At 44.1% G+C, this 24982-nt stretch overlaps 1 protein-coding gene across 1 annotated transcript in view; it reads left to right on the top strand.

The window, feature by feature from the left end:
* Positions 1-9243: 9243 nt before the first annotated feature.
* The window catches only part of LOC115391637 (NACHT, LRR and PYD domains-containing protein 12-like), a 435710-nt gene continuing 419971 nt past the window's right edge, over positions 9244-24982 (top strand). The window contains exons 1-5 of the mRNA XM_030095923.1: positions 9244-11042; positions 14589-14673; positions 15276-15487; positions 18075-18245; positions 18377-18550. Of these exons, the coding sequence (XP_029951783.1) occupies positions 9244-11042; positions 14589-14673; positions 15276-15487; positions 18075-18245; positions 18377-18550 (2441 nt within the window). The remainder of the gene's footprint in view (positions 11043-14588; positions 14674-15275; positions 15488-18074; positions 18246-18376; positions 18551-24982) is intronic.

Below are 24982 nucleotides of genomic sequence, written 5' to 3'. Positions count from 1 at the left end.
GGACGGAGCTGAAGACACGACGCTGCTGTGGTATAAAGACCAGGACGTGGTGAAGCAGAGCGGCTCTGCTGGGCCTCTGTCTCTCACCGTACGTGAGCCGGACTACAACTCCTCTCACAGATGTGTGGCTGAAAACCCCGCAGAACGTCGGTCTCTTGAGGTGGACGTGAAGGCAGCCTGCAGCAAACTGAAGCTAGCAGGTGAGACTGAAGCTTCTGTCTGAATGTTCACCAGAGCATCTGGTCATTGCTCTTCTTGTAAAGTCATCAATCTACTCTGCTGGACCCTCTAGAGGGTCTCAGACCCCAGATTGGGCATCAGTATGTGTAACAGTATGCAGACTTCGAGGCCGGATGCCAGACTGTGGGTGACTGACTGGACTCTGACCTGTTCCCCACAGCTGAGACTGGACCACAGTCCTGGTTCTTCCTGATTCCCATTCTTCTGTGTTGGAGCTGCATCGTTTTCTGGATCATTCTGACAAACCTGGTGCAGAAGAGAGATGAAGCAGCAACTTCATCACACCTGAAATGAGCTGGAAACAACCTGCAGACTCAGATGAGACACATGAATCAGACTCCATCATCCACACACACATTTCTACATGAAGTGCTTCTGTTTACCGGAGACTGGCCTGTTCCTGCTCATATCTGATCTCCGGACACAAAAGTCACACAAACAACTGGACTTTGGCATCATTTACTGCATTTTACAAATAATAAATGGTACTTTTTCTAGTTATCTTCTGTTGCTGTCAAGTTACATCTTGTAATGAATACCAGCTGTGGCCACTGGATGTCAGTGTTTGTGACAGTGCCAGAGAAAAACCCCATTACTGCTGGATCTTTGCCTCATAAACCAGTCCTGCCCACTCCTCATCCGCATTTGGATTTTGGAGTTGGGCTCAGTCTGGGTAGGAGCCCATAGAAGGGGATTTCACTCATGGTGAAACGGCCGAGCCAATCAGCATTGCCGCTTTTTGTTTTCAAAGTTTTTGGCGAATTCCGGTGGCTAAACCGGAAGTGACACCATCACTGCATAGCGGAGATTACGGACTTTTAACTTTAACCATCTTCTGAAAGCTGAAATAAGTAAAGTTATAGCCAAAATACCAAGAATTACAACAATCAAGCAAGAGGAAGAGTCTGCGCTTGGGGAGTTTCTTACAGGAAAAGATATTTTTGCGTGTCTGCGTGTAGGGAAGCTAGAGCTAATGAGCTAATGCTAACCCTTAGAGAAGCGAACGCATTTTGATGACGTATTTGTTTTGAAGTGCTAATTGGCTGAAGTACAAAGAAGTTTCTATGGGCTCCTATCCAGACTAGGCCCAACTCCAAATCCAAATGTGGATGAGGAGTGGGCGGGGCTGGTTTACAAGGCTAGCTGGATCTGACTGGTAAGAAAAATGTCTAGAATAAGAACAAACTACACAGGAGAATTTAAAATGGAAAACATGTGAAGTAATAACTTTAAGAACAATGTTTATTTAGTTTAGAAACTTCACTGATGTTGTTTCAGTGATTGTGTTTTTCTACTTTTAAAATGTGTCTTACATTAATAACTAACTGATTATTAAACCAGGACAGACTTGACAGATCATTTAAAACTTCTATCTCCTTTTTTGACCTGGTGTTGCTTTGTGTGTGTGTGTGTGTGTGTGTGTGTGTGTGTGTGTGTGTGTGTGTGTGTGTGAGAGAGAGAGAGAGAGAGAGAGAGAGAGAGAGAGAGACAGAGAGAGAGAGAGAGACAGAGAGAGAGAGAGAGAGAGAGAAACCCAGGTCAAGTGATGGGGAAGTAGTGGGCAGTCATGAGGAAATAGGAGGCAGGGCATAGGAAACAGAAAATTGAGAAATGGGTGAATGTAATGTGCTACAATCTCGTATTCATACCCCAGTCTGGAGTAATGAGCATTTAAATCTCTGGGCCAGTTATTTCTTCTTAGCGAAGACTCAGCAGAGGTGGGTTGAGGAGGTGAGGAGGAGGAGAAGGAGAAAAGAAAGTGAGACCCATCCTGAACAATGTCTTTCTCCTCCACCATGATTCTGTTCAACAACAGGAGCTCCTTCAGCAAGACTTGTCAGGCTTTGTAATGCTTCCTTTTAAATGGTGTTTTGTTCACTTTTGATCGTTTCTTTTATGCATATATCACTCAGAGTTAAGCCTTGTACCTAAGCTAGTTTAACATTTTATTATATCTACTATATTTCATTATGTTGGAGCAACATTGCAGAATTTCCCTCTGGCATTGATGAAATATTCTATTCTATTCTATTCTATTCTATTCTATTCTATTCTATTCTATTCTATTCTATTCTAAATTTATCCTGAAACTAAAATTGTCCTTTTTAAGAAAATAATAACTCAGATGTTTCTCAGTATTAAAAAACTACAATTTAGTTTCTGCACTGCAACAATTTTTGTAGTGGAGGCACTGCTCATGCACCCCTTGTCCAGCTGAAAAAAAAAAAAAAAAGATTCTAGAGTGGTTACCATCATGGCTAAAGTGTTGCTATCACCACTCAGAAACTGCGTTGGGCCTCGCTGTGACCAGTAGCCGCACGGCGGGTGTGAGCTTTGTTGCTGCTGGTGACAGCTGCTGTGGTGTTTTCTTCTTTCTGATTATCATCGCTGGTCCTGCCCGCCCACTGTCCAGAGTGAAACACTGTGTGGCCATTCCCTCTCTTGGATGTAGCTTTAGCTGAGCTACTGGCCCGGTGATGTGCGTTTGCTGTGCAGGTGCAGCCTTTTCGTGTGCTCTTCTCCTGTATTCGTACTGAGCCCGACCGTTGGCACATGGTTTGTATTAGATTTAGTTGCCGATAAGGATTGCGTTTGTGCCCTTCCCCCAGATTATTATCACTTAAGCCAAGCATTGATGCTCCCTTCTTCTGGATAATTGACACCGATCCTATCTGGTGAGTGACAGTCAGTGTCAGCTTGAGGTGCCCAGCTAAGACGTACGTGCCTGGTTTTCTTGCATCTGCTGTGCAGGCGGCGTATGACCCCTTTCCCTCAGCTTATCACGCTGACCCTGTTTCGACCTGCTGAGCCACACTGTTAGTGCCAGTTTGGAGCCATGAAGGCCATATTGCTCTCTTCCCCTGGTTTATTGACACTGATCCTGTCTGTTGAGTCATGTTTTTGGTGCCAGCTCAGGCCGTTGATGGTGAATGCACCGTTTGCATCTCCCACTCCCAGCGCATGGTGTCTCTAGTGGAAAGTCAGCAGGAAGAGGGAGCCGGAAGGCAGCCGTTTCCTCTAATGAACGTAGCTTCAGCCAAACTTTACTGGCCCTGTAGTTTTGCGTCAGTTGTCTAGGCTGTATCCACACCCCTTTCTTCACCTTATTGCACATAAGAGGTGGCATTTCGGGAGCAATGGGAGGTTCTCACTGTTGCGCTACCTGTGGTACCCTCCTCCATGAGGATGTGGGTGGTCGGGCGTCCATGGTGTCAGAACCGCGGTCCTCATGAGCAGCTTGCTGAGTGTAGCAAACCCCAGCTAGACACCACTGTGTTCCCACTATGACAAGGTTATCATTAAGTCTCATCAACAAACATGATGATGATTAGTGTGTCAAATAAAATGTGAGCCATCTTGTTGATTAAAAAAATAAAGTTGTTTTGCGTTCTTGGTTTGCAGTTTTATGAATGTGAGTTGTAGATGTGCAGGTCCTCTACCATCCACCAGGAGGCGCTGCAGCAGCTTCAGCCCCTCAAGCTTCCTTCAGCTAGATCCAACAAACAAAAACTTTACATACAGCTGTCAATTCAGTCAGAATCACCTCAGCTTCACATGCAGCTGTTCCATCCCAGTGAGGCTTGAAAATAAAAATAGTCAAATAGAAACACAATAATAATAAATATATTTAAAGATGATCAAGAGATGGAAGAAGAAAAAAATACCCTCAAAAGGTCCAAAATCCTTAAAACCCTGAGCATGTCTGTGTCCTCAGTCGGAGCATTGCTGTCTGCTGATCAGTTCTGGCCCGCAGGCCATATGTTTCTTATCCATGAATTACACAGACTCCTTTAAAATATAATCAGGTGTAACACGTGCATCACATGAACACAGTTTAATATGAGTCTGCATTCGTCTGTCTGCTCAACAAATAAGAAATTATTGACAGAGCTCAGTCTGTCAGACCTAAAGCAGTAATTTATCCATAAGGCCGTGGTTAAATCATTCAAACCTGGAAAAATGAACAGCATTCTCAAATGACGACATTCAAATTATGCATACAAAATCTACAATACTGAGTTATTGATACATAAACATAACTTATGAAAGCGAAATGTTGCCAAGAATTTTCACACCTTATTTTAATTTGACTTGCACATGGATACCATGCAATTACAGAAGCTGCTGGTTTGGCGGCACTTTTGACCATAATGAACACTGACCAGACAGGCAGAAGAAGAAATCCGGCTCATTCGATTGGTGAGGATTAGAACCAGAAGTCCTGGCTAAGCAGCTGGCAAGGGGCGAACCACAAACCACCTGATTTATAGTCTTCTGGCCATCTGCCATTGAGCGCCTGCGCTTCCACACTACTCCTCGTCTGACCGCTGAACGCTTTCTTTGTGCGTCTGCCTTTTCTGACTTGTACCGTTGGCTTTGTTTATTTTGCTATTTATATGCATTGTGCTCATATTATGTCCTCTCACTGAAGCAGTTTGAAAGTCCACTCAGAGGCTTGAAAGTCTCTTCTGAGACTGGGGTTTTCAGGGAGGCCAGAGTTTGCCCGAAAGATCCGGATCTTTGATCAGGGGAGCTTTCAGACATGCATAAATGATGAAGATTTTCTCAGAAAGTCTTGCTTTGGTCAAAGGTCCAGATTTTACAGGGCTGCTGTGAATGTGCCCTTAGTTTAAGCCCCTCTTTTTTTAAAGTGTCTGAATTAAATAATTCTGAATTACATTTATTAGCTGTGTGTTGATATGGGAAAAACCAAGGATTAAATCCACTCTCACACTGGGGGTTGCAAAGCATTTTTATTGGACAGATGGCGGCCGTGACCCGTTTAGGATGCTTCCTGGGTGCCTCCCTGGGGAGGAGTTCTGGGCATGTCCCACTGGGAGGAGACCTCGGGGAAGACCCAGGACACGCTGGAGAGACTATGTCTCTCAGCTGGAGACAGGGAAGTCTGGGTCTCTCTTCTTAGACTGCTGCCCCGCAACCCGGTCCTGGATAAGTGGAAGAATATGGATGGACGGATGGACGGATGGATGGATGGATGGATGGATGGATAAATGGGGGTTTTACATGGTTATCTTAAGAGCAAAATTAACCCTTATTTGGAATTGAAGAGGAATTTTAAGTCCAATGCAAACACACTCATTCAGAAGCAGAATTATCGGTAAATTAGACATGGCTTCATTCCGTTTGTTCTGCGCTTGCTCATTTCCTCATGATAATGCAATATTCCGAGATAATGGTGGACCGCAGCAAGTGTTCGACTCTTATGGACAGGATTTATTAAACAGGAGCCTTCGAAGAAATGTATATCATGATAAAAGCGGATGGACGGGTGCATAACAATGCTGACCTATTTAAAGCTGCAGCAACAAAGTATATTCGGACCAACACGGTAAGTGCAAGATAGAACAATTTCTCTGGGTTTTAAGGTTTTTTTTTTTTTTTTAATTAACTGAAGTACAAGATGTAAACAAACAACTCTGAGTTATACCCTTTTTAAAATCAACTCATTTTACCATTTTTAAAATGAACTATAATGAAAAATAAAACAGCTTTCTCTGAGTTAAACAAAATCAGTTTAACACATGATCTGAGTTCAGAATAATTTTCCATGTATAAATAGCCAAAAGAGGCACTTTTCTGTTGAACATGAGTAACATGTTGTTAAGTAAAAAGCGGTACGCACAAGTATATGTAAATATATACATGGACAGTTAAATAAAGACAAATTTAGCTGACTTTATGAGTGATTATTGGAAAACTTGGAGCTTTCTCCATTTAATAAAGCACAGTCTCTTCAATCAGCTGTACTTTGGCATTTAATGCGGAGTGTCAAGGTGAAGCAGGAAAATCTGACCAATCACAGAAGACTTCTCGATCACCCAGCCAAGAATGTTCTTGGAGGGCAAGGGGCGAGGCAGCCAACCTTTGTTCGGCCAGGAGGAGGTGGGAGAACACTTCCTGAGCAGCCGAACTTTGTTCGGCTTCTCGCGGAGTGTGAATAGGTCTTTTTCACCTGTTCAGGGTTTGACTGGAAACTGTCAGCGACCTGCTGAAGAGCAGTGATGTTCAAGAGCTCTGTGAGTACTGACGCTTTTTTTTACCAGGCTGGAACGCTTCAGTCTCTGAACTTGTTTGCTTCTGACTGAAAACTTGAGCTCACTGGAGTATTTAGCCTGTCTTTTCTCCACCACTAAGCAGGAAGTGACAAAGCTCAGTTCATTTAACAGCAGTTAACAGGAGCTGAAAATGAATCTATTTAAGTTAAAATGGCAGAAAAAGTGTAAAATTTTAGAAACAACGTTTAAAAGTTTGAGATTGAAGTTCAAATGTCTTTGGGAAAGTTGAAATTAACTTTAATTTCAGTTGCGGTATTTTAACAACAGTATAATATTTTTTCAAATTGACTTTCTCTTATAGTGTATATTATTGCATATTGAAAATACAACAATGTGAAATAGTTTAAACTGAGAAGTTGTGTATGAAGTTAAAAATATCGAGAATGAAAGCAGAAATGTTAGCAACCATGTTGGAAATGTGAAAAACGGTGACAGTGAGCAGCTACAGGGGAGCACTCTGCTGTTAATAAGCTATTGGAAAGTAGAAAGTAGAAAAGTTTGATCACTAGGGGTGTAACGAATTGGTCAACTGACGAAACGATATGAAATACGAAACAGGACTCACGATACAAAATACTCATGTTACGAAATATAGATTAAAGAAAATCCCCAACAGCAGGAAGTTAAGCAAAAATCAAATTTTCCTAATAATTTTATTCTTTATGCAGACATACAAAAAAATGCTGCATCACCACAAAATGAATTCTCTTTGAAAAAAACAAAAACAAAATCAGTGCAAATACAAACAAAAAAATCTCAATAAAAAAGTGCTTTGTTGCTGTAACAAACAGGATAACTACAGCATAACATTCTTGTTGCCTGTCTTTAGTTCAAAACGAAATGCTTTTTGAAGAAGCCAAAGGGTACACGGTTCTTGTTTTATCTGCAATCAAGTATTCTGTTGATTATTTCTTCGAATGATCGAGTACTCAACATTTTTGGCTCATGTGGTGCGCGTTCCATGTATGTGCACTGATCCATGCATCCTCAGGTAGCTTTTCTGTTGCTCCAGACTGTTTATTTGCTCTTTTATTGCCGATTATTCACAGTAAATGTAGCACATACGCTGTCAGTCTATTATTATTTAGTATTAGAGTTTATCTTTTTTTCTGTTTCTGAATCGCGGGGGCAGCGCCAGACAGATTAGATACTTTCACTTCTGTCGACAGACCTTCTCCTCCCTCCAGACAGACTCTGCTGTCTCTGTCAACCAGTGTCTCACTCTCTGGGTGTCTTTGTACACAGAGCTGCAGCCCGATGGCGCTCTGGTGCATACGTATACCGGCACAACCGGCACGTACGTGCAACGCAGTCACAAAATTTGGGCTGCGCGTGGACAGGAATTCATGACGGGACAGGTGTCAGTACCTGGTCCGGCATCGCTTGGATATGTCTGTCAATCACAACAGTCCGGGTGATACACACGCACACCACATCTCTCTCGCTCTCAAACACACACACACGTGCGTGTGCACCTCGTTGGCACGTGAGGTTAATTAAACGAAGCCTCCAGCTATAAAATTTGCCTCGATCACTTTTTATACTAAAGGTACTCGAGAAATAGTGGCGGCCCTAGATTTATTTGACGAAGGAGCGTCAGCTCGTATCTCTTGTGTGCACTTCGTTTTGCTACGGTAGGTGAGGAGGAGGATCAAAAATCATCATTCTCAGTGGTGCGCGGCTCCCTGTCGCCTTTTTAATTTCTTACAATTTTTTCATGCGTCTTTGAATTTTATTTCCTCTTTTTTTTTTTTATTACACGCCTATTGATTACACACCAATAAACAGCATGCGAGGAATCTACAGACTGTTTCTACAACTGTGTGTAAGGACAAAGGAGATTTACTGCCACCTGTTTAATTCCTTGTGTTATTTAACTAAAAGAAATGTAATTAATCAAAGGAACCTGAATAAATGCTGCCAGTATAAATGCAGGTTGTTCTGACTTGTTCCTTCTGACTGAAAACTTCAACTGAAATCAGCTCAGTGGAGCATTTGGCCTCTCCATATTTTCTCCACCCAAAAAAGGAAGTGAAACAAAAAGTGACAAAGCTCAGTTCATTCAACAGCAGTTAATGGGAGCTGAAAATGAATCTATTGAAGTTAAAATGGCAGGAAAAGTGGAAAATTTCAGAAACATCGTCAAAAAGATCGAGATTGAAGTTCAAAGGTCATTGGGAAAGTTTAAACTAACTTTAATTTCAGTTGCAATATTTTAAATACAGTTCAGTATTTTTTTAATTGGCTTTCTCTAATAGTGCATATTATTGCAGATCGAAAATATAAAGAATAAAATGAAGAAAGATTTTAATCGTTAGATATTTTCAGATGTCATGTCACATATCTTGATAGAAATCAAAATGTGGAGAAATTGTTGAAGAAATGTCAGGGAGCTGAAAACAGTTGGAATAATAAATAAAAACTCAGATTTGGAGGAAAACGTTTCAAAGTTGTTAAAAAATAAATTCAAATTCGAAGAAGGTTGCAATTTTAAGAAAGTGGTTGAACAATGTGAAATAGTTTAAGCTGAGAAGTTAGGTACGAAGTTAAAAATGTTGAGAACAAAAGCAGAAATGTTAGCAGTCATGTTAGAAATGTGAAAAACAGTCACAGTGAGCCGCTGAAGAGCCGTTACAGTTGATAAGCTGTTTAAAAGCTTTAAAGTAGAAATGTTTCATTACATGCTGATAAACAGCATGCGAGGACTCTGCAGACTGTTTCTACAACTGTGTGTAAGGACGAAGCAGATTTTCTGCCAGCTCTTTATTTCCACGTGTTTTATATTCATTTAAAAAAAATTAAAAAATCTAACTTTCATTAGAGGAACCTGAATAAATGCTGCCAGTATAAATGCAGGTTGTTCTGACTGGTTGCAGGTCGACCAGAACAAGGCAGACGTCTGACCTGAAGAGGACAGACTGCAGACATGGACAGGGAAAACATGATGAAGGAAGTTAAAGACAGGCTGAAAAGTCACCTTCGATACAATTTCACATGGATAAACGAGGGGACGTCTGACGGCCGCTCTCGACTCGACCACATCTACACCAGGCTCTACATCACTGATCAGGCCCCGGGGGGCGATTTCAGATCACACGAGATACTGGACCACTTCAAAGTCTCAGATCAGACGGGGCGGATTACAGGACACTATGATCAGATCGACTGCTTGGACATTTTTACAACAGGAAGAAAGAGTTTCCAACTCCCTGTGAGAGATGGACCCATCCGCACAGTGATGACCAAAGGCATTGCCGGCATTGGGAAGACATTCGCTGTTCAGTTCTTCGCTCTGAACTGGGCAGAAGGAAAATCTAACCAGGACATCGATCTGATTTTCCTGCTTCCCTTCAGAGAGCTGAACATGCTGAAACAGGGGGACTACAGTCTGATGCAGCTTCTCCTGCACTTCTACCCTCAGCTGAGCCCACTGGAAAATACCCCACATCTCACCAGCGTGCACATCCTGGTCATCTTGGACGGTCTGGATGAGAGCAGATTCCCCCTGGACTTTGAAGGAGGTGGAAGAGTGAGTGACATCGATCAAAAATGCGCAGTCGACGTGCTGCTGACCAGTCTCATCAGGGGGAGTCTGCTGCCCAACGCACGGCTCTGGATTACCTCCCGGCCGGCGGCGGTCGGCCAGGTTCCTGCTCACTGCATCGACCAGATGACAGAAGTCCAAGGCTTTACTGACCAGGACAAAGAGATTTACTTTAGAAAGAGATTCAGCGACTCTACAGAAGTCCTGTCTTATCTCAAAGGGATGGTCAGCTTCTACTTCATGGGACACATCCCCATCTTTTGTTGGATCCTTGCTGAAGTGTTGAAGAATGGAGACGAGAGGAGCCGAACCATCAGAACAATGACGGAGCTCTACATTCACTATTTGCTCATTCAAACACGGAGATCTGAGCAGAAGTATGGAGAGAAGAACTCAAAGAACGAGGCCAAAGAAGGTCTGTCAAGGTCACAGAACGCCGACATGCTTTTAAATCTGTCCAGGCTGGCCTTCGAACAGCTACAGAAAGGAAATATCCTTTTCTACGAGAAAGACCTCCAGGAGTGTGGCATCGACATTGATGAAGCTTCCGTGTTTTGTGGCTTTTGCTCAGAAATCCTGAAGCAGGAACGCGGCCTGTACCAACAGAGGATGTTCAGCTTTGTGCATTTAAGCTTCCAGGAGTTTCTGGCGGCTCTTCACGTGTTTCACTGCCGTGCCACCGATCGCAGCACCCTGACGTCTTTCCTCGGTGAGGACATTGCAGACCTGAGCTGGCTAGAGCTGCAGAAGAAGGTGGTGAATAAAGCCCTTCAGAACAAGAAGGGGCAGTTCGACCTTTTTCTCTGTTTCTTCCTCGGATTGTCACTGGAGTCCAATCAGACGATGCTGCAGGCGTTACTACCAGAGACGAAGAGCAGTACAGACACCTCGGAGGACATGAAGACATACCTGAGAAGCTTCCACACAGGAAACATCCCAGCAGAGAGGTTCATGAACCTGTTTCTTTGCAAGTTTGAGCTGAAAGAGGCGCAATTTCAGGAGGAAATCCCCAAGTACCTGAATGCAGGAGCAAGATTATCAACCGTCGACTGCGCTGTGCTGTCCACCATGCTGCAGATATCTGGAGAAGTGATTGAAGAACTAAACCTGACCAACTGTTTTAGTACATCTGAGGGACTCTCGAGGCTTCTCCTGAATGTAAAGAACAGCAAGAAGGCTTTGTAAGTATTTCAAATTCAAAGATAATCTTCCACAGCAGAGTGTTGGGGTTTACGATTGGTAATTGGGGATAAATTACTAAAGTATTGATTACTGGAAGTAATGGATTACTTTAAGTAATTTGGTTACTTGTTAATGTGGGTAAGTTTTGATTTACCAATTAATAATTGCAGATCATTCACAGTGGATCACCAATAACAATCAATTACGGTGTAATAAACTGTTTAAAGTGAAGCACCAAGTAATTTAACCCAACATCAATTATTATTAATCAGAATAAATGGTTCTTTATTCGTTAATAATGTTAAATAATCAGCTATTTGGGAATGGAGTAGACCACAGAGTGATTTAACCATTAAAGGGGCTGTATCATGCTTTTTTAGCTTTTTTAGCTAGTCCAAACCCTAGCATTAACATGGTAATAGTTTATTTTTGGCGCTAAGGAAAAGTAATTTTGTGTGAAATAAAAGATTTTCTGGGGCTAATTCTGAAACCCGGAAGAGAAAACGCTCTGTTTCACTAAAAATCCCGCCTCTCCCCCTGTGGACGTTGACTGACAGTGTACTTCAGCCAATCAGCGCTTCAAAACAAATATGCTAGCTAGCTTTAGCTCTTTAGCTCTTGCTTCTCTACACACAAAGACACGCGAAAACATCTTTTCCTGTGAGAAACTCACGAAGCGCAGACCCTTCAGACCCTTCAGACTCTTGCTCTTGCTTGACAGTTGCTTTCAGATGATGGTCAAAATTTATCTCCGTAATCACAGTTAGAAAAAAGCGACAATGCTGACTGCCGAGGGCCTGCGGGAGGGGGGCTCAGGGGAGCCATCTTCACAGTGTGACGTGACCATGGGAAACAGAGTGTTTTCACAGGTGCGGGAGGGGCTGCCTCTCTGAGCAGCGGAAACACGAGGAAAGCTTAAACACACAGGCACGTAGGAAAAAAATGCTTTGGGGGTGTTTTTGGTGAGTACATAACTATATAACAAGGTTAAAACATACAAAAAGTGAATTTTGCATGATACAGCCCCTTTAAATTATTGATTAACAAGGTGTTATTAATTAATCAATAATGCCAGAAATTAACAATTACTGGAAATGGGTAAATTACAGAAAATGAGCTGAGGGAAGTTGTGAATTATGCATTAAATAAACCTGTGGGTTATTTAATTAATAATTCCGGGGCACCACCTCGTCAGAGGAACATTCATTACCAATTTTCAGTCTCAAAGATGGAAAAATAATTTAAGCTGGTAGTTAATCTTTGGATAAACAACCATTAAATTATCAGAGAAGGTGTGAGATCGAGCTCAGGCTGATACAACCAGGACATTTGTTACAAGACCACCAAAAAGAGAAGCATGAATCGTTCAGTTCCGTTAATGAGCGTTTATTAACAATGTCTATTACTAATTAACACATCTAATCAACAAAAAAAGAACATTCAAAACTTGCAAGTTGTGTGTGCGTGTGCGTGTGTGTGTGTGTGTGTGTGTGTGTGTGTGTGTGTGTGTGTGTGTGTGTGTGTGTGTGTGTGCGTGCCTGTGTGAGCGTCTGGAGACGCACAAGGAGGGTGTTAACCCGTTCGGAGCGTGGCCCGATTGGGTCGGCTGTGTGGTCCTTCTTCCTGGAGGAAGAGGAGGTGTGTGTGAGTGTTGGTGTGAGCGTGGGTGTGTGTGTGGCAGAGCGGCCACCCGAAGCGACAGGAGGAGTCGATCCTGAGTCACTGACTAAGTAGGCGTGACTCGGGTCACGCTCGGGTGTTCGTGAATGTCCGGATCGCTGACGAGTCCGCACGTGGGTGTCCGCATGCGCGGTAGAGAGAGAGAGGAGAGAGCGAGACGAGAGCGAGGGGGGAGCGAGCGGGGAGCGAGCGGCGCGCATGCGTTCTCTCGACTCGAGGTCTACCGCTCTGTTCAATTTACTACTCTCGGGTTAGTAAAGAGGAAAGGCGGAGAAAGATGTGCCTGTCTTCCTACCTCACACGCACAGATGCAGGGCTAGCCGGCATCTTGCGGGTCTGATCTGTGAGGAGGAAGTTCGTGTTCGTGAACGTGCGCACGAGGAGAAAGAGAGAGAGATGAAGAAAGGAAACAAAGGAAACAACAGTGCATATATCATGAACGGCTTCAGTCCTGGTCCACAATAAAAACACACAAGCATTGAATCATCACCACTATCTAATCTGAACCCGCCCAGGTGTCAAACCTTGTGTGATGGGACTTTAACGAGCGGCTCTCTGCCGCTGTGTGTCCTGTGGCTGATGAGGTGTTCGGTGGGGAGATCAAAGCCGTCGCTCTGATATCGATCGGGTTCTGTTGCGACCAACAGAACCCTGGGCTCTTGGAGGGGTCCACGTGGAGGAAGAGGTCCCGGTTCCTCTGTCCGGGTCCTCAGTTGGTTTTTGGTCGGCTCCAGGAGGGGGAGAACGGAGGAGAGCTGAGCTGTAGCGGTGCGGTCCTGCTGGTGTCTTCGGTCTGCTCCAGGGGAGTCCCTGCCGCTCTGCTCCGCTGGGAAAAGGGGCTTCACCGGTGAAGAGAAACTGGTCCCAAAAGTCCCGGCCAGCGGGTCCGTTCGGTACCGGGTATAATCCGTTGGAGGGACGGCTGTGCGTCCTTCCTGGATAAAATTCTTTTAGAGAACTGAAGATGGAGGGCGGGATCTCAACTTTTGAGTGGCGGTCGCTCAGCCAATCAGAAGGCGATCTGAGTCCTCCCTCCTCTGCTCTGGGGAGGAACCTCACGAGCGCCCTCGTGAGGTTGGCAGTGGCATTGCACCCTTATCTGGCTTCTTTGTTCTGTGAGGAGAGATAAGCGGCCATTACATGAGGGTTTCTTTGTTCTGAGCACATGGTGGAGGAGATGGGCAGCCATTTCAGGTTCTGGGGGACAAGATGGCGGTGGCCTCCTGCTGCGAGGAAGAAGTTTCTCTCTTTGTTCTAGAGAGCTTCAAAGTCTGCTGCGTCTCCACCACGGCGGGGGTCATGTCTTCTCTGTGAAGGGGGACAGTATTCGCAGACAACATGACTCCGGGTCATGCCTTAGCTGGATCTGTCCATCAGTGCATCCCCAACAAGAGTATCGTGTCTTTGGTCTGGGAGTGGATGACGGTCACCACAGGAGGACTGGAGGAAGTTACAGGAGACACTGATGTCTGGGCTTCTCTGTTCTTTATGTGAGATATAATGATGCATCACACGACTGTTAAAAATGCCAACGAATGTGACAAGTTAAATCACAGGATTTCAAATCAGAGGTGTGGCAACATTTTTGGTCTTCTGAGGTCAAAAAATTAAAATTGTGAGAGAATATGAGACAGGACCTAAACAATTGGCAAATGTCACAATTCGTCTTGGATTGTTTTTTGAAGAGAATTTCTTCACAGTTTAATTTGTGTCAGATTTGTTTTTTAATTCAGTAAATTTGAATTTTTATTGAGACAAATAATCCAAATGATCCTTTATTGGAGTCACGGCAGCTTATTTGATATTAATCCTAAAGCAGCCATATGAACACTGTGGTTTGTTGTGTTTTCTCTCTGATTTCACAGAATGAGATATGGAGATTTGCGTGATGGCGACCTGGCCTTCATCTCCACCCTTCAGTCAGCAGATTCACTCCTGCGAGACCTCACTGTGGAGTGTTTTCCTTATTTGGTCATCGATGACCTTCACAATCTCTTTGCTGCACTGGATAGTCCAGACTGTAAACTGGAGAGTCTGAGGTGTGTGTCATGAATTCTTACTGCTGGATTCAATTATTCTTAAAATAATTGGTTGGGCTCAGATTGGTGAGGTCAAATGCTTTTCGATGTGGAGTTTGCATGTTCTCCTTGTACGTGCGTGGATTCCCTCTGGGTACTCTGCCTTCCTCCTACAGTGTAAAAACATGTATGTGAGGTAAATTGGTGACCCTAAATTGCCCCTGTTGGTGTGAATGTGTGTGTGACTGTCTGTCCCTTCGTGATGGACTGGTGTACTGTCCAGGGTGGGCCCTGACCTCGTCCTTAGGAACTGGGATTGTCTCCAGCACCCCACGACCCTGAACAGTTCACGAAATGAGTAAATTAACTGTTTGGTTTTGGATGTTGTGTGCATGCAAAGATGTTTCATACAGCTTTTACAATTTTTCTGACATCTTTTTAATTTTTGATGTGTGTGTGTGTTCATTTTTTAACAGACTGACCGGGTTCTCTCTCAATTTTCTGTATTGCCATGCGCTGTTCTCCGTCCTCCAGTCCAAACAATCCCCTCTGAGAGTTCTGGACCTGAATAACTGCAGATACAGTTATCAGCATGAAGCAGACAATCCTATGACACACTCTGAGGACAGCCTTTCTAAAAAGTCCAAGACAATGGAAAGCCGTGAGGACATCGATGACGAGTTAACCCTGCTCACTCTTATTCCCACTGCCTTGATCGGTCCAGTCTGTCAACTGGAGGAATTCAGGTATTTGGAGACAAGATCACATGTGACCGTAAATGAAAACTGATTCCAGCAGTCACTCAGCCTGCTCCACTGGAACACAATTAGCTTTAGTTTTTAGGATGAAACAGATGAGATTGTGAACAGACTGACCAACAGCAGGTTAATATGACACTGACTGAGAATCACTGAGGGTAAAGAACGGTTTCTGAGTGAGTGTAATGTGATGATAGGAGCCACACAGGAGGGCTTACAAGGCTTCTGTAGACCAATGAGCAATGCTTAGTTGGTAGTTCTAGGGCCATTTTATGTTTGCTTTGTTTAGCAGTACTGCAGGAGAACCAATGAAGTTAATGTAGAATCTGATAAAACAGGAAGTGATGCAGCAGAAGGAACAGTGGTCTTTATCAACAGGAACAAAAACGTAAACATGGAAACATGATGCTCCAGCTGATGTCATGTTCTGTCTGTTCTGTGTCTCCATGTTCAGCTGTCTGAGTGTGTGAGATGGTGTTGTGCTGTAGCGTTCAAACAGTGGGATGGTGTGGTGGGAGTTTTCCAACAGTCTGAGATGCTGCTGCTGGATTTCTTAGAGTTCCTGCTCTGCTGTCCTGTGAAAACATGGGTTCAGGGGGGTATTGCACAAAACCAGGATAAGGGATTAAGCCGGCAAACTGTTGTTATCCTGTGGCGATCTTGTGGTTATCTTGGACGAAGTTATCCCCAAGTCGATTGCACAAAAGCTGGCCAAGTTTATCCTGGGCAAGTCACCATAGTGATTTATTCTCTGCAGCTAACCTGCTCCACAGCAGGCTAACTACCCAGGATAAGATTAAACTGTTGTCAACAATGTGAGAAATGGGTGTGGTTTACAGCATTTCCTGGATTTTTCTACACATTACATCATTTAATGATCCTGCAGCCAAATCTTATTACTGTAGTCATTGCATTTGCAGGTTCTGGTTGACTTTAGTATTATTTTGTTGCTCAGATTATATGAAGACCAACATAACTTTCAACACAGACATTTCAGAATCCTGTCTTTATTAATACAAGTCCTACAATAAAAGGTTCACAATTATTGTAAAGACAATGAAAAAAAAAACCTTAATGAAACGGGCGACAGTAGCTCAGTTGGTAGAGCGGGTCGTCTTATAACCGGAAGGTTGACGGTTCGATCCCCGCTCCCGCAGGCGTAAAACTGGCGTTGTGTCCTTGGGCAAGACACTTCACCCACCTTGCCTAGTATGAAAGTTGTGAGAGTGAATGGTTGGTGGTGGTCGGAGGGGCCGATGGCGCAGATTGGCAGCCTCGCTTCCGTCAGTCTGCCCCAGGGCAGCTGTGGCTACAGTCGTAGCTTACCACCACCGAGTATGGTGTGAAAGGGTTGATGTGATATTGCAGTGTGAAGCGCTTTGGGCTCTGTCAAGCAGGGTAAAAAGCGCTATACAAGTGTAGTCCATTTACCATTTACCATAATGAAACTGGTACTAAACCACACTGATGTAAAAAATAAAGAATAAGAAATAAAATAAAACCACCCTGAGGCTACACAATGAGTAAAATGAGAAACAAAGGAAAAATAAATGACTACTGAAATGGACTACAATATAACAGACAGCATATCATTTTGTCTTAACTGTCTCCTGAAAATAGGAAAATCGTCCTATTTCAGGACTCCACCTTTAGGAGTGAAAGGGTCCCACATCATTCTGACTCCACTTTTTAACGGCTAAAATCATACAGAAATTCTTTCTCAGAAGACAACAAATTTATCACTTATTTGATAACTGCTCTTTGGGCTACACTTAAGCACCAGACTGCAGAATATTTTTATGTCTGGTTTTCACCTGCTGCAGGTTCTTTTCTGGCCGACAGGTTTGTTCTTCATGACAGATGAGGATGAAACAGAACACAGCATGAGGACAATTGATTCAATAGATAACACGGACACAGAGTTAACATTTTCTTGAATAAATATCCTAAATATTGGCAAAATGCTGTTTCCCTTGTGTATTTCCTGTATTTTGTTATTATCATTTTTGTATGATCATAATCATGGACCATATGCAGAATTAGGTCATTTTTAGTGGATGATTTGCACATCACTATTTCACTTTAATAAAGCTGCAGGCCTGCATGCAGTACTTGTCCTCACCATTGACGCGTGGGGGCGCTATGCCTTAAACGCCACTTAAAGCAGACGTACAGGCTGTAATATATGGAGTGAAATTAATGGACGTGTTTTGTGTAAAGTCCTCGCTCTGGGGCACCCCCCTATTTAAGTGAGCCCCCCTGACAGCCGCGGTATCGTCCGCACACTGCTGCTCATCCCGTGTCAAGTAAGATGCTCGTCCTTGTTCCATTTTCAATCTGTGATTCTGTGATCGATCTCGTGGTCTTCTGAAGAACGCCATGAACGTGCACTTATCCTGATGCTCCACACCTGGCTTGAGTAAGCCGCGTCTTTTCATCCTGGCTCGGCAAACGTGCAACCGATTAATCCGAGAAAACACCGACGAGGCTGACCCAAGCCACGCATTTTCATTTATCCTGGATGTATTTATCCAACTTTTGTGCAATACCCCCCAGCTCTGTGTCCTGGTTGCAGGATGCCCGGCTGCTGCCTGAGGAGTAGATGCTGTCAGGTGTTTGCCTCGGCTCTCTGCTCCGACTCCCAGCTGAAGGAGCTTGATCTGAGTCGAAACCTGCTGCAGGATTTAGGAGCTCAGCTGCTCTCTGCTGGACTCGGAAGGTCAAAATGTAAACTGTTGATCCTCAGGTACACACACACACACACACACACACACACAAAATGGTCTCAACCATTAAACAGATTTATAGACGCCGTTGATAAAATATGGGAGCTTCAGGGCTGCTGGAACACCCCCGATAAGTCCTGTTCCTCTGCAGGTTGTCCAGTTGTGGGATCACAGAGGAGGGCTGCACCTCCCTGGCCTCAGCTTTGAAGTCCAACCCTTCACATCTGAGAGAACTGGACCTGAGCTACAACTACCCAGGAGAGCTGGGGGTGAGGCTGCTCTCCGAGAGACTGCAGAACCCCGAATGTCGCCTGGAGAAACTCAAGTATGTGTACTGAGCAGCACTGTTACACTACAGGTTTATTTCTATTTGCCATCCCATAGTGAACAACAAGAACCCTCTGAATCTCCATGAGACAGTCTGAGGAGTGAAAAATTCACATTTTTCCTGCCTGTAGTTCCTGTGTGTGAATCCACGACACACACATGTCCACGAAGATCACATTGTTCAGGGAGGAACATTTAGTCAGACCACAGTTGATGTCTGGGAGCTCAGAACCTCCAACAAAAGCATCCAACCTCAAGAAGTAAAGAAAAAAGCTTGTAAACATGACGATGAGTTTCAAACAGCAGTGAGACTGTGAAGAGTGCTGCTCCTCACTCTGTGCTCCTCTTCCTCAGTGTGGACCATAACGAAGAGCACTGGGTGAACACACAGCTTCTCGCTCAGTGTAAGTACCACTGCATGTCTGCCATGACAGAAACAACCAGGGAAAACCGAAAGAGTCTCGGTCATCTGTGAGAGTTTTCTATCTTTCCTATTTTCCTGTGAGAAAGGAGAGGAGAGAGGCAGGGAAAGGTTAAGTGCAGAGGCAAGAAGACAGCAGGAGGAGGAGGACAGAGTGAGAAAGGAAGAGAACAGAATAGATGAGAGAATGATGATGTGAGAGACAGGACTGAGACGTTTGTGAGAAACTGGAAGACAAAGGAGCATGGAGGACAAAATGGAAAAATACTCCAGGGACCTCGTTTATCAACTGTGTGAACACAGCTGTGTTCCTGTGCTCTGTGGTTGCTTCAATTCAGCTTCGACAGCTGATCAAAATGTTTGTTAAATACTAGGGCATTGATGACTTCAGTTTTTTTCAGGTCGACTTATCCGTCAATGAAGTCGAGGTGGAGTCGACAGGTCGTGATGACATCGTCACATTGACAGCAGGGAACAACACGGACACACAGCTGTCCAGCAATCAGCAACTTGTATTAAAGTTCACAGCAACGTAACAATTTACAGTTACAAGACACAAGCATCAACAGTCCTCAGACATTTCAACCCGAACAAAACAAAGGCTAAAAAACTGAGTTTTCTGTTAAATTTAACTTCACAACATTAAGTGCAAAAAACTTCAGGCAGCGGCAGCCAAGACGCACACCATGCGTGTCCGCATCATGTTTGAAAAAAAAAGAGTGCGTTGTCTCAATGAAATAAATAAAACAACCAAAACCCAATGACTGTCGAAATGATAATTCAACACTGGTCTTGCTCGCACGGTTCAGAACATTACTGAGACAACAGTTTTCAACGTGAAATAGATGGAAATTAAAAACTTCAGAACCGCAAGTAGGCACCGTTCAGAAACCAACTTGAGTTTAAATTTCAGTTTTAAATGAATTAGTCGTTATTACTTTAAAATTCTTCGATCACAATCAGTTTAGTAATCCTACTCTGGGTCACCTTCCCTCACATTCTTGGGCTTGCGCTTCATGTTTTCATGGAGAAAGATGAGCGCATGCACATGCGCTGGATGAAGGCTTGCGCGCTGTCGGGTGATCGGGTGAGAGAAAGAATAACCTACAACTTGTTGACTCCTCCAAATTTACGTTGACTTGTGTGACGGGAGTCGACGTTTCTGTTAATGCCACATTAAATACTCAAGGAAGTTTTGAGGAACAATGCTCTCTGTCGAGAATGAGTTTTTAAAATGAGTTTTTCTCTTCACTGAGAGCACGGAGTGGCTTCTTGAGAGGGAAATGCACTGATTGGTTTCCTTAATGTTCCTTTGGAGAGTTCTGCCGGGTCCTGTGATTTCAGTGAAGCACCGACAAAAGCCTTGTAAGAATAAGGACTGAGATGACAGCTGTTAGTCCAGTGGCAGGATCATGTCGTGTGTGATTGACTGAAGAACCAGAAAGTACTGACGGTCTACACTGCCCACTGCAGATTTTCTTTTCTTTTCTTTTTTGGCTGAGTTGCTCGACTCTGGACCTCCCAGTCTGAAGGAGAAAAACTTGACCAAGACATTGAAGTGTGTGTGTGTGTGTGTGTGTGTGTGTGTGTGTGTGTGTGTGTGTGTGTGTGTGTGTGTGTGTGTGTGTGTGTGTGTGTGTGTGTGTGCGTGTGTGCGTGCGTGTGATTGTGTGTGTGTGTGTGTCTCTACTTTGTAGCTAAGGTGCAGGGGGATAATGAGTGGTGGACCTCAGTATTTCTGAAACGCTGGCTCCAGCCCAGAGTTCATGAGATTTACAAATCATTTCTTTCCCTTTTGATTTCCTTCAATGCTACTCTTTAGAAATTGGGGTTGTTTGTTGCCCTGATGAACTGGGAGTCCTCAAAACAGAGTCAGTTTGTGTTTAGATGAAGAATCAGAAGTTGGAGCTGATTTAATCCACAGAAGAGCTGTAAGATCTGGAGATTCTGTCAGGAAAACTTCCTGCAGGATTCCTTCCAAATGTCTCTGCAGGTTGAATGAGGAGCAGTGGTGCTCTTGTTGGTACAGAAGCTGTTCTCACTGAAAACTCGTTGTTTCTTTGCCAGTCACCTGTGATCTGTCAATGGATCCGAACACGGTGCACGAATCCCTCATCCTGTCGGACTGTGGCAGGACGGTGAGCCGTACCGAGGAGAAGCAGCCGTACCCTGATCATCCAGAGAGGTTCAGCACATTCCCTCAGCTGCTGTGCAGGGAGGCTCTGACCGGGCGCTGCTACTGGGAGGTGGAGTGGAGAGGGAGGGCGAGTGTCGGTGTGGCTTATAAAAGTATAGAGAGGACGGAAGAGTTTAACTCGAGTATTAAAAATAGTGATCAGTCCTGGTGTAACGAAAGAGACTCATCAACACAAGAGTTCTACTTCAAACACAACAACAAGAGAACGTACATACCAGCTTTTCAGGGACAAACCAATGCGTTCAGGTCCAGAGTCAAGAGACTGGGACTGTTTCTGGACTGGCCAGCCGGCACGCTGTCTTTCTATAAGCTGTCAGGAGAAACCAAAACTCTCATTCATACCTTCCACACCACCTTCACGGAGCCCCTATAGCCAGCATTCTGTGTGGATTTTGGGACCTTGACTCTGTGCAGTGTGGGGATGCCGACCACGGACAAGGTGAGTGTTCAGTTATTTCAAACATCAAATCAAAATACAAATACAGCCGAGAGAGGTGTGTGGGAATGAGATTCAAAGCATGAAAATAGAGAAAAGCACAAAAAAACCCACAACAAAAGGAGTAATGATGTGTCAGTCTTTCTTGTCGTGCTCTTGTATGTGTGATCTTACAGTCATTCGGCTCAGTGTTTATTTAATATTCTGTAAAGAAGTACAGTATTATATTTATGAATTCTGACGTGTTTTCTTAGTTCCAGTACGGACAGCTTGCTGCAGTTATTTTCTGATTTTTCTAGAGTCCCATTTAGTGTGGCCTTCGATGTAGGGGAAAGTGTGTGTTTTGCACATGGTGTGAACACTGATATGTGGTTTCATGTGTCAATATTTGCATGTATTCACTTTGCTTTGCAGTGTTTTCTCACTGGTTTGAGGGATTTAAATAGTAAAATATCTATTTTCACAAGAATATTTCTCTTTAATTGGTGCTCTATGTGGGGCCCACGTTTCCATGACAACTGGATATGGGACCATCAAGGTCAGGTGCTGAGAAACTTTGTTGCCCTCATGCAGTACTGTTTTACAGACTCTTCAAGGTTCCTCACGCTGAGACCAGCTGTACAGGCTGAGACACCTCCACCACACTAAAAATCCATTCATCTAATTGAGAGGAGTGTCTTCTTTGGTCCTTGTGTTTCCTTCCTGATATCAATGCACAGAGTCACTCATTGAATTCGGGCCTGCTTGGATTTCAGGTTCAGACAAGTTTCACTCCAGAGGTGAAAAAAGAGAAGATGGGATTGTCCTACAGGTAAGACCAGTCGTCATCATTCACACCAAAAACTTTTAAATCTTTGTCTGGACAATATAAAAATAACATTACGCCTTTCCAATTAGTTCATGAGAGAAATCACTGTAATGTTAGGTTCCCCAGTTTAAATACTGCTTTTAGTCATGGCTTAAAGTCTAAGAAATATTCCAAAGTAGCTTCAGTAGCATGAGCAGCAGCAGCTTTAGCAGATGGTCAGTTAGTGGTGTTCGTACGCCGTCGGACAATTTTGTCCACGTTTTCATTCCTTCTATGGATTGAAAACAATATTTTGTGTGATTGTAAATTCTCCAGTCTTTCTGAGAACGATCTCCATACTGTGCCGTTTCCCTCCTGGGTTCAGGTTCAGGTTCCCCGGTCCTGGTCTGTTCCACTGCTCGCTGACTGATCTGGTCTTCAGTGTGACTCACGAGAGCGAAGCCACCTACGAGATGATGATCTGGGATGAGATGCAGCTTCAGTCGGCTCAAAAGGTTCCAGGAGGAGCTCTGTTCAGCATCACGTGTCCAGAGGAGTCCATCAGACAGCTGCACCTCCCTCACTGCGAGCCTGAACCCGGTGAGAGCACTGACAACCTTCAGAACCGTTCAGAGGACTTCAGAATCCTCTGAAACCTTTCAGGATAATTTAGAACCCTTCAGAACTGAACAGTTTAAACCCCTCAGAAACCTTCAGGAACCTTTCAGAACAACTCTTCAGACCCCCTCATGAGCCATCAGGACCCCTCAGAGCCCTTCAGGTCGTAACATGTGAGGTGACGTTGATCTTCTCTCCTCCCAGCGCTGCTCTCTGACTGCCTCTCTGTGGCTCACATCACTGATGAAGGCATGAGCTTCATCCGGCCTCTGGAGGTGACTGAAACCCACGTGGTGGTGGATGTACCACACCTTTCAGCCCTCGGCATCGTCTGGGACTTCGTCAAACGCTTTGTGGATTTCATGACGAAACCGATTTGCAGTCAAATCCTGCTGTTCCTCAAACCGATGCACAGACAGGGTTTCGTCCTGTGGCTGATTCTGCTGCCCAGCAACGTGCCGCTGAACGAGGTAAGAACCAGTCCACTCAGAAGATCTCAGCATGTGGAAATATAGACACATTCAACAAGAGAAAGTCAGGGAGAATATGTTTGCTACTGATACATGCTCCAGAAGTTCTCTCTCCCAATTGTCTTTGTTCTTCCACGTTCTCTTCTTCGTGTTGATGTTTGCTTCCACGTTCCTCAAATTAACATGACTCGCTGTTTGCTGTGGTTGAAGGTGAAAGCTCAGCTGCTGGACTGTGAGCACATCCAGGCTCCGTCCTTCTGTTTGCTGCACACAGGCCAGTATTACAGCCTGTGCAGCGAGCCGCAGCCGCAGGACTTCAACATACAGCCCGCAGTGAGTACCAGCATCTCTCCGCTCAGCCAGCGGTGACTTTTGAACTCACAGCTCTGCTTGCCTTTGTTGCAGCGTGCAGCAGACGGTAACGTGTGTCACTAACTGACGTGATCCTGCTGTTTGCAGTGTTCATTGAACTTTTCCTCAGTTGACACTCCTCTACAGTATCTCATGGAGTCTGGATGCTCCCAGCTTTTAAAAAATGTCACTGGATTGTGTTCAAACAAAGGCTGTCAAAAGATTATTTTTTAATCACAGAATTTTAGTAGTTAATCATGATTAATCACATTTTTAATCACATCTTTAAAATTCTGTTTCCAGGTCTATAATGCAAAGCATTTCTCACCAGATTGTCTTCATTGGGAATCAAATGAACACAAAGAAAACGATTTCCTTGTTGGCCTTCAGCACAAAAAACAGATTTCTTATTTTGTGTTCAGTAAAAGTCAGGAAATAAAATGCGATCATAATTCATGATTTCAAACGTACTTTTCCGGTGTGATGAAAAGTACTTACCCTAATCAGGGGATTCCATCACCTCGTACAAGTGTCTTCGAGCGATGGGAGTAAGTGCGTTGGATTTGTCTTGGTGCGCTGGGCCGGGAAAGGTACCCCTTCGTATTACACCCATGAAGTGAAATTGGTCAATTATGTGGCTAACCCTAACCCTATGTTGTATAGTGGGTTATAAAGCACTGTGATCATTTATTAGTGTTTGTAACTACCTATATTGCATAATACAGGTATGCTTCAAGTAAAGTGCTCCCAATTTTCTTCCTCAGTGTTTGTTGATTTCCGTTTTATCATGTATGTGTGAACCTGCTGAGCCATAAGACAAGTTTGTGTGTGTGTGTGTGTGTGTGTGTGCACGTGTTTCCATCCTTGTAGGGACATTTCTGGCACGATGTGCCTCGTGGGGACATTTTTTGGGTCCCCATGAGGGGAAACAGTGTTTTCTTGACCATGTTGTTGTTACTGAAAAAAGTAAAAGTGCAAAAACATGTCTTTAGGGCTACGCATTGTTTTGGTGTGGGTTCAGGTAAGGGTCAGGGTTAGGAGTGTGTGTGTGTGTTAGACGGGGCCAGCCTGTGTGGGGGTAATCATAATCACTATGCCCTTTTTGATGTGGCCTCAACAGTGTGCAGTGCAGTGGTCACCCTAATCTATT

The sequence above is a fragment of the Salarias fasciatus genome, chromosome 7 (genome assembly GCF_902148845.1).
Source record: "Salarias fasciatus chromosome 7, fSalaFa1.1, whole genome shotgun sequence".
NCBI lineage: Eukaryota > Metazoa > Chordata > Actinopteri > Blenniiformes > Blenniidae > Salarias > Salarias fasciatus.
The sequence above is the reverse complement of the archived record's forward strand: the minus strand, read 5'-3'. Positions and strand labels throughout refer to the sequence as shown.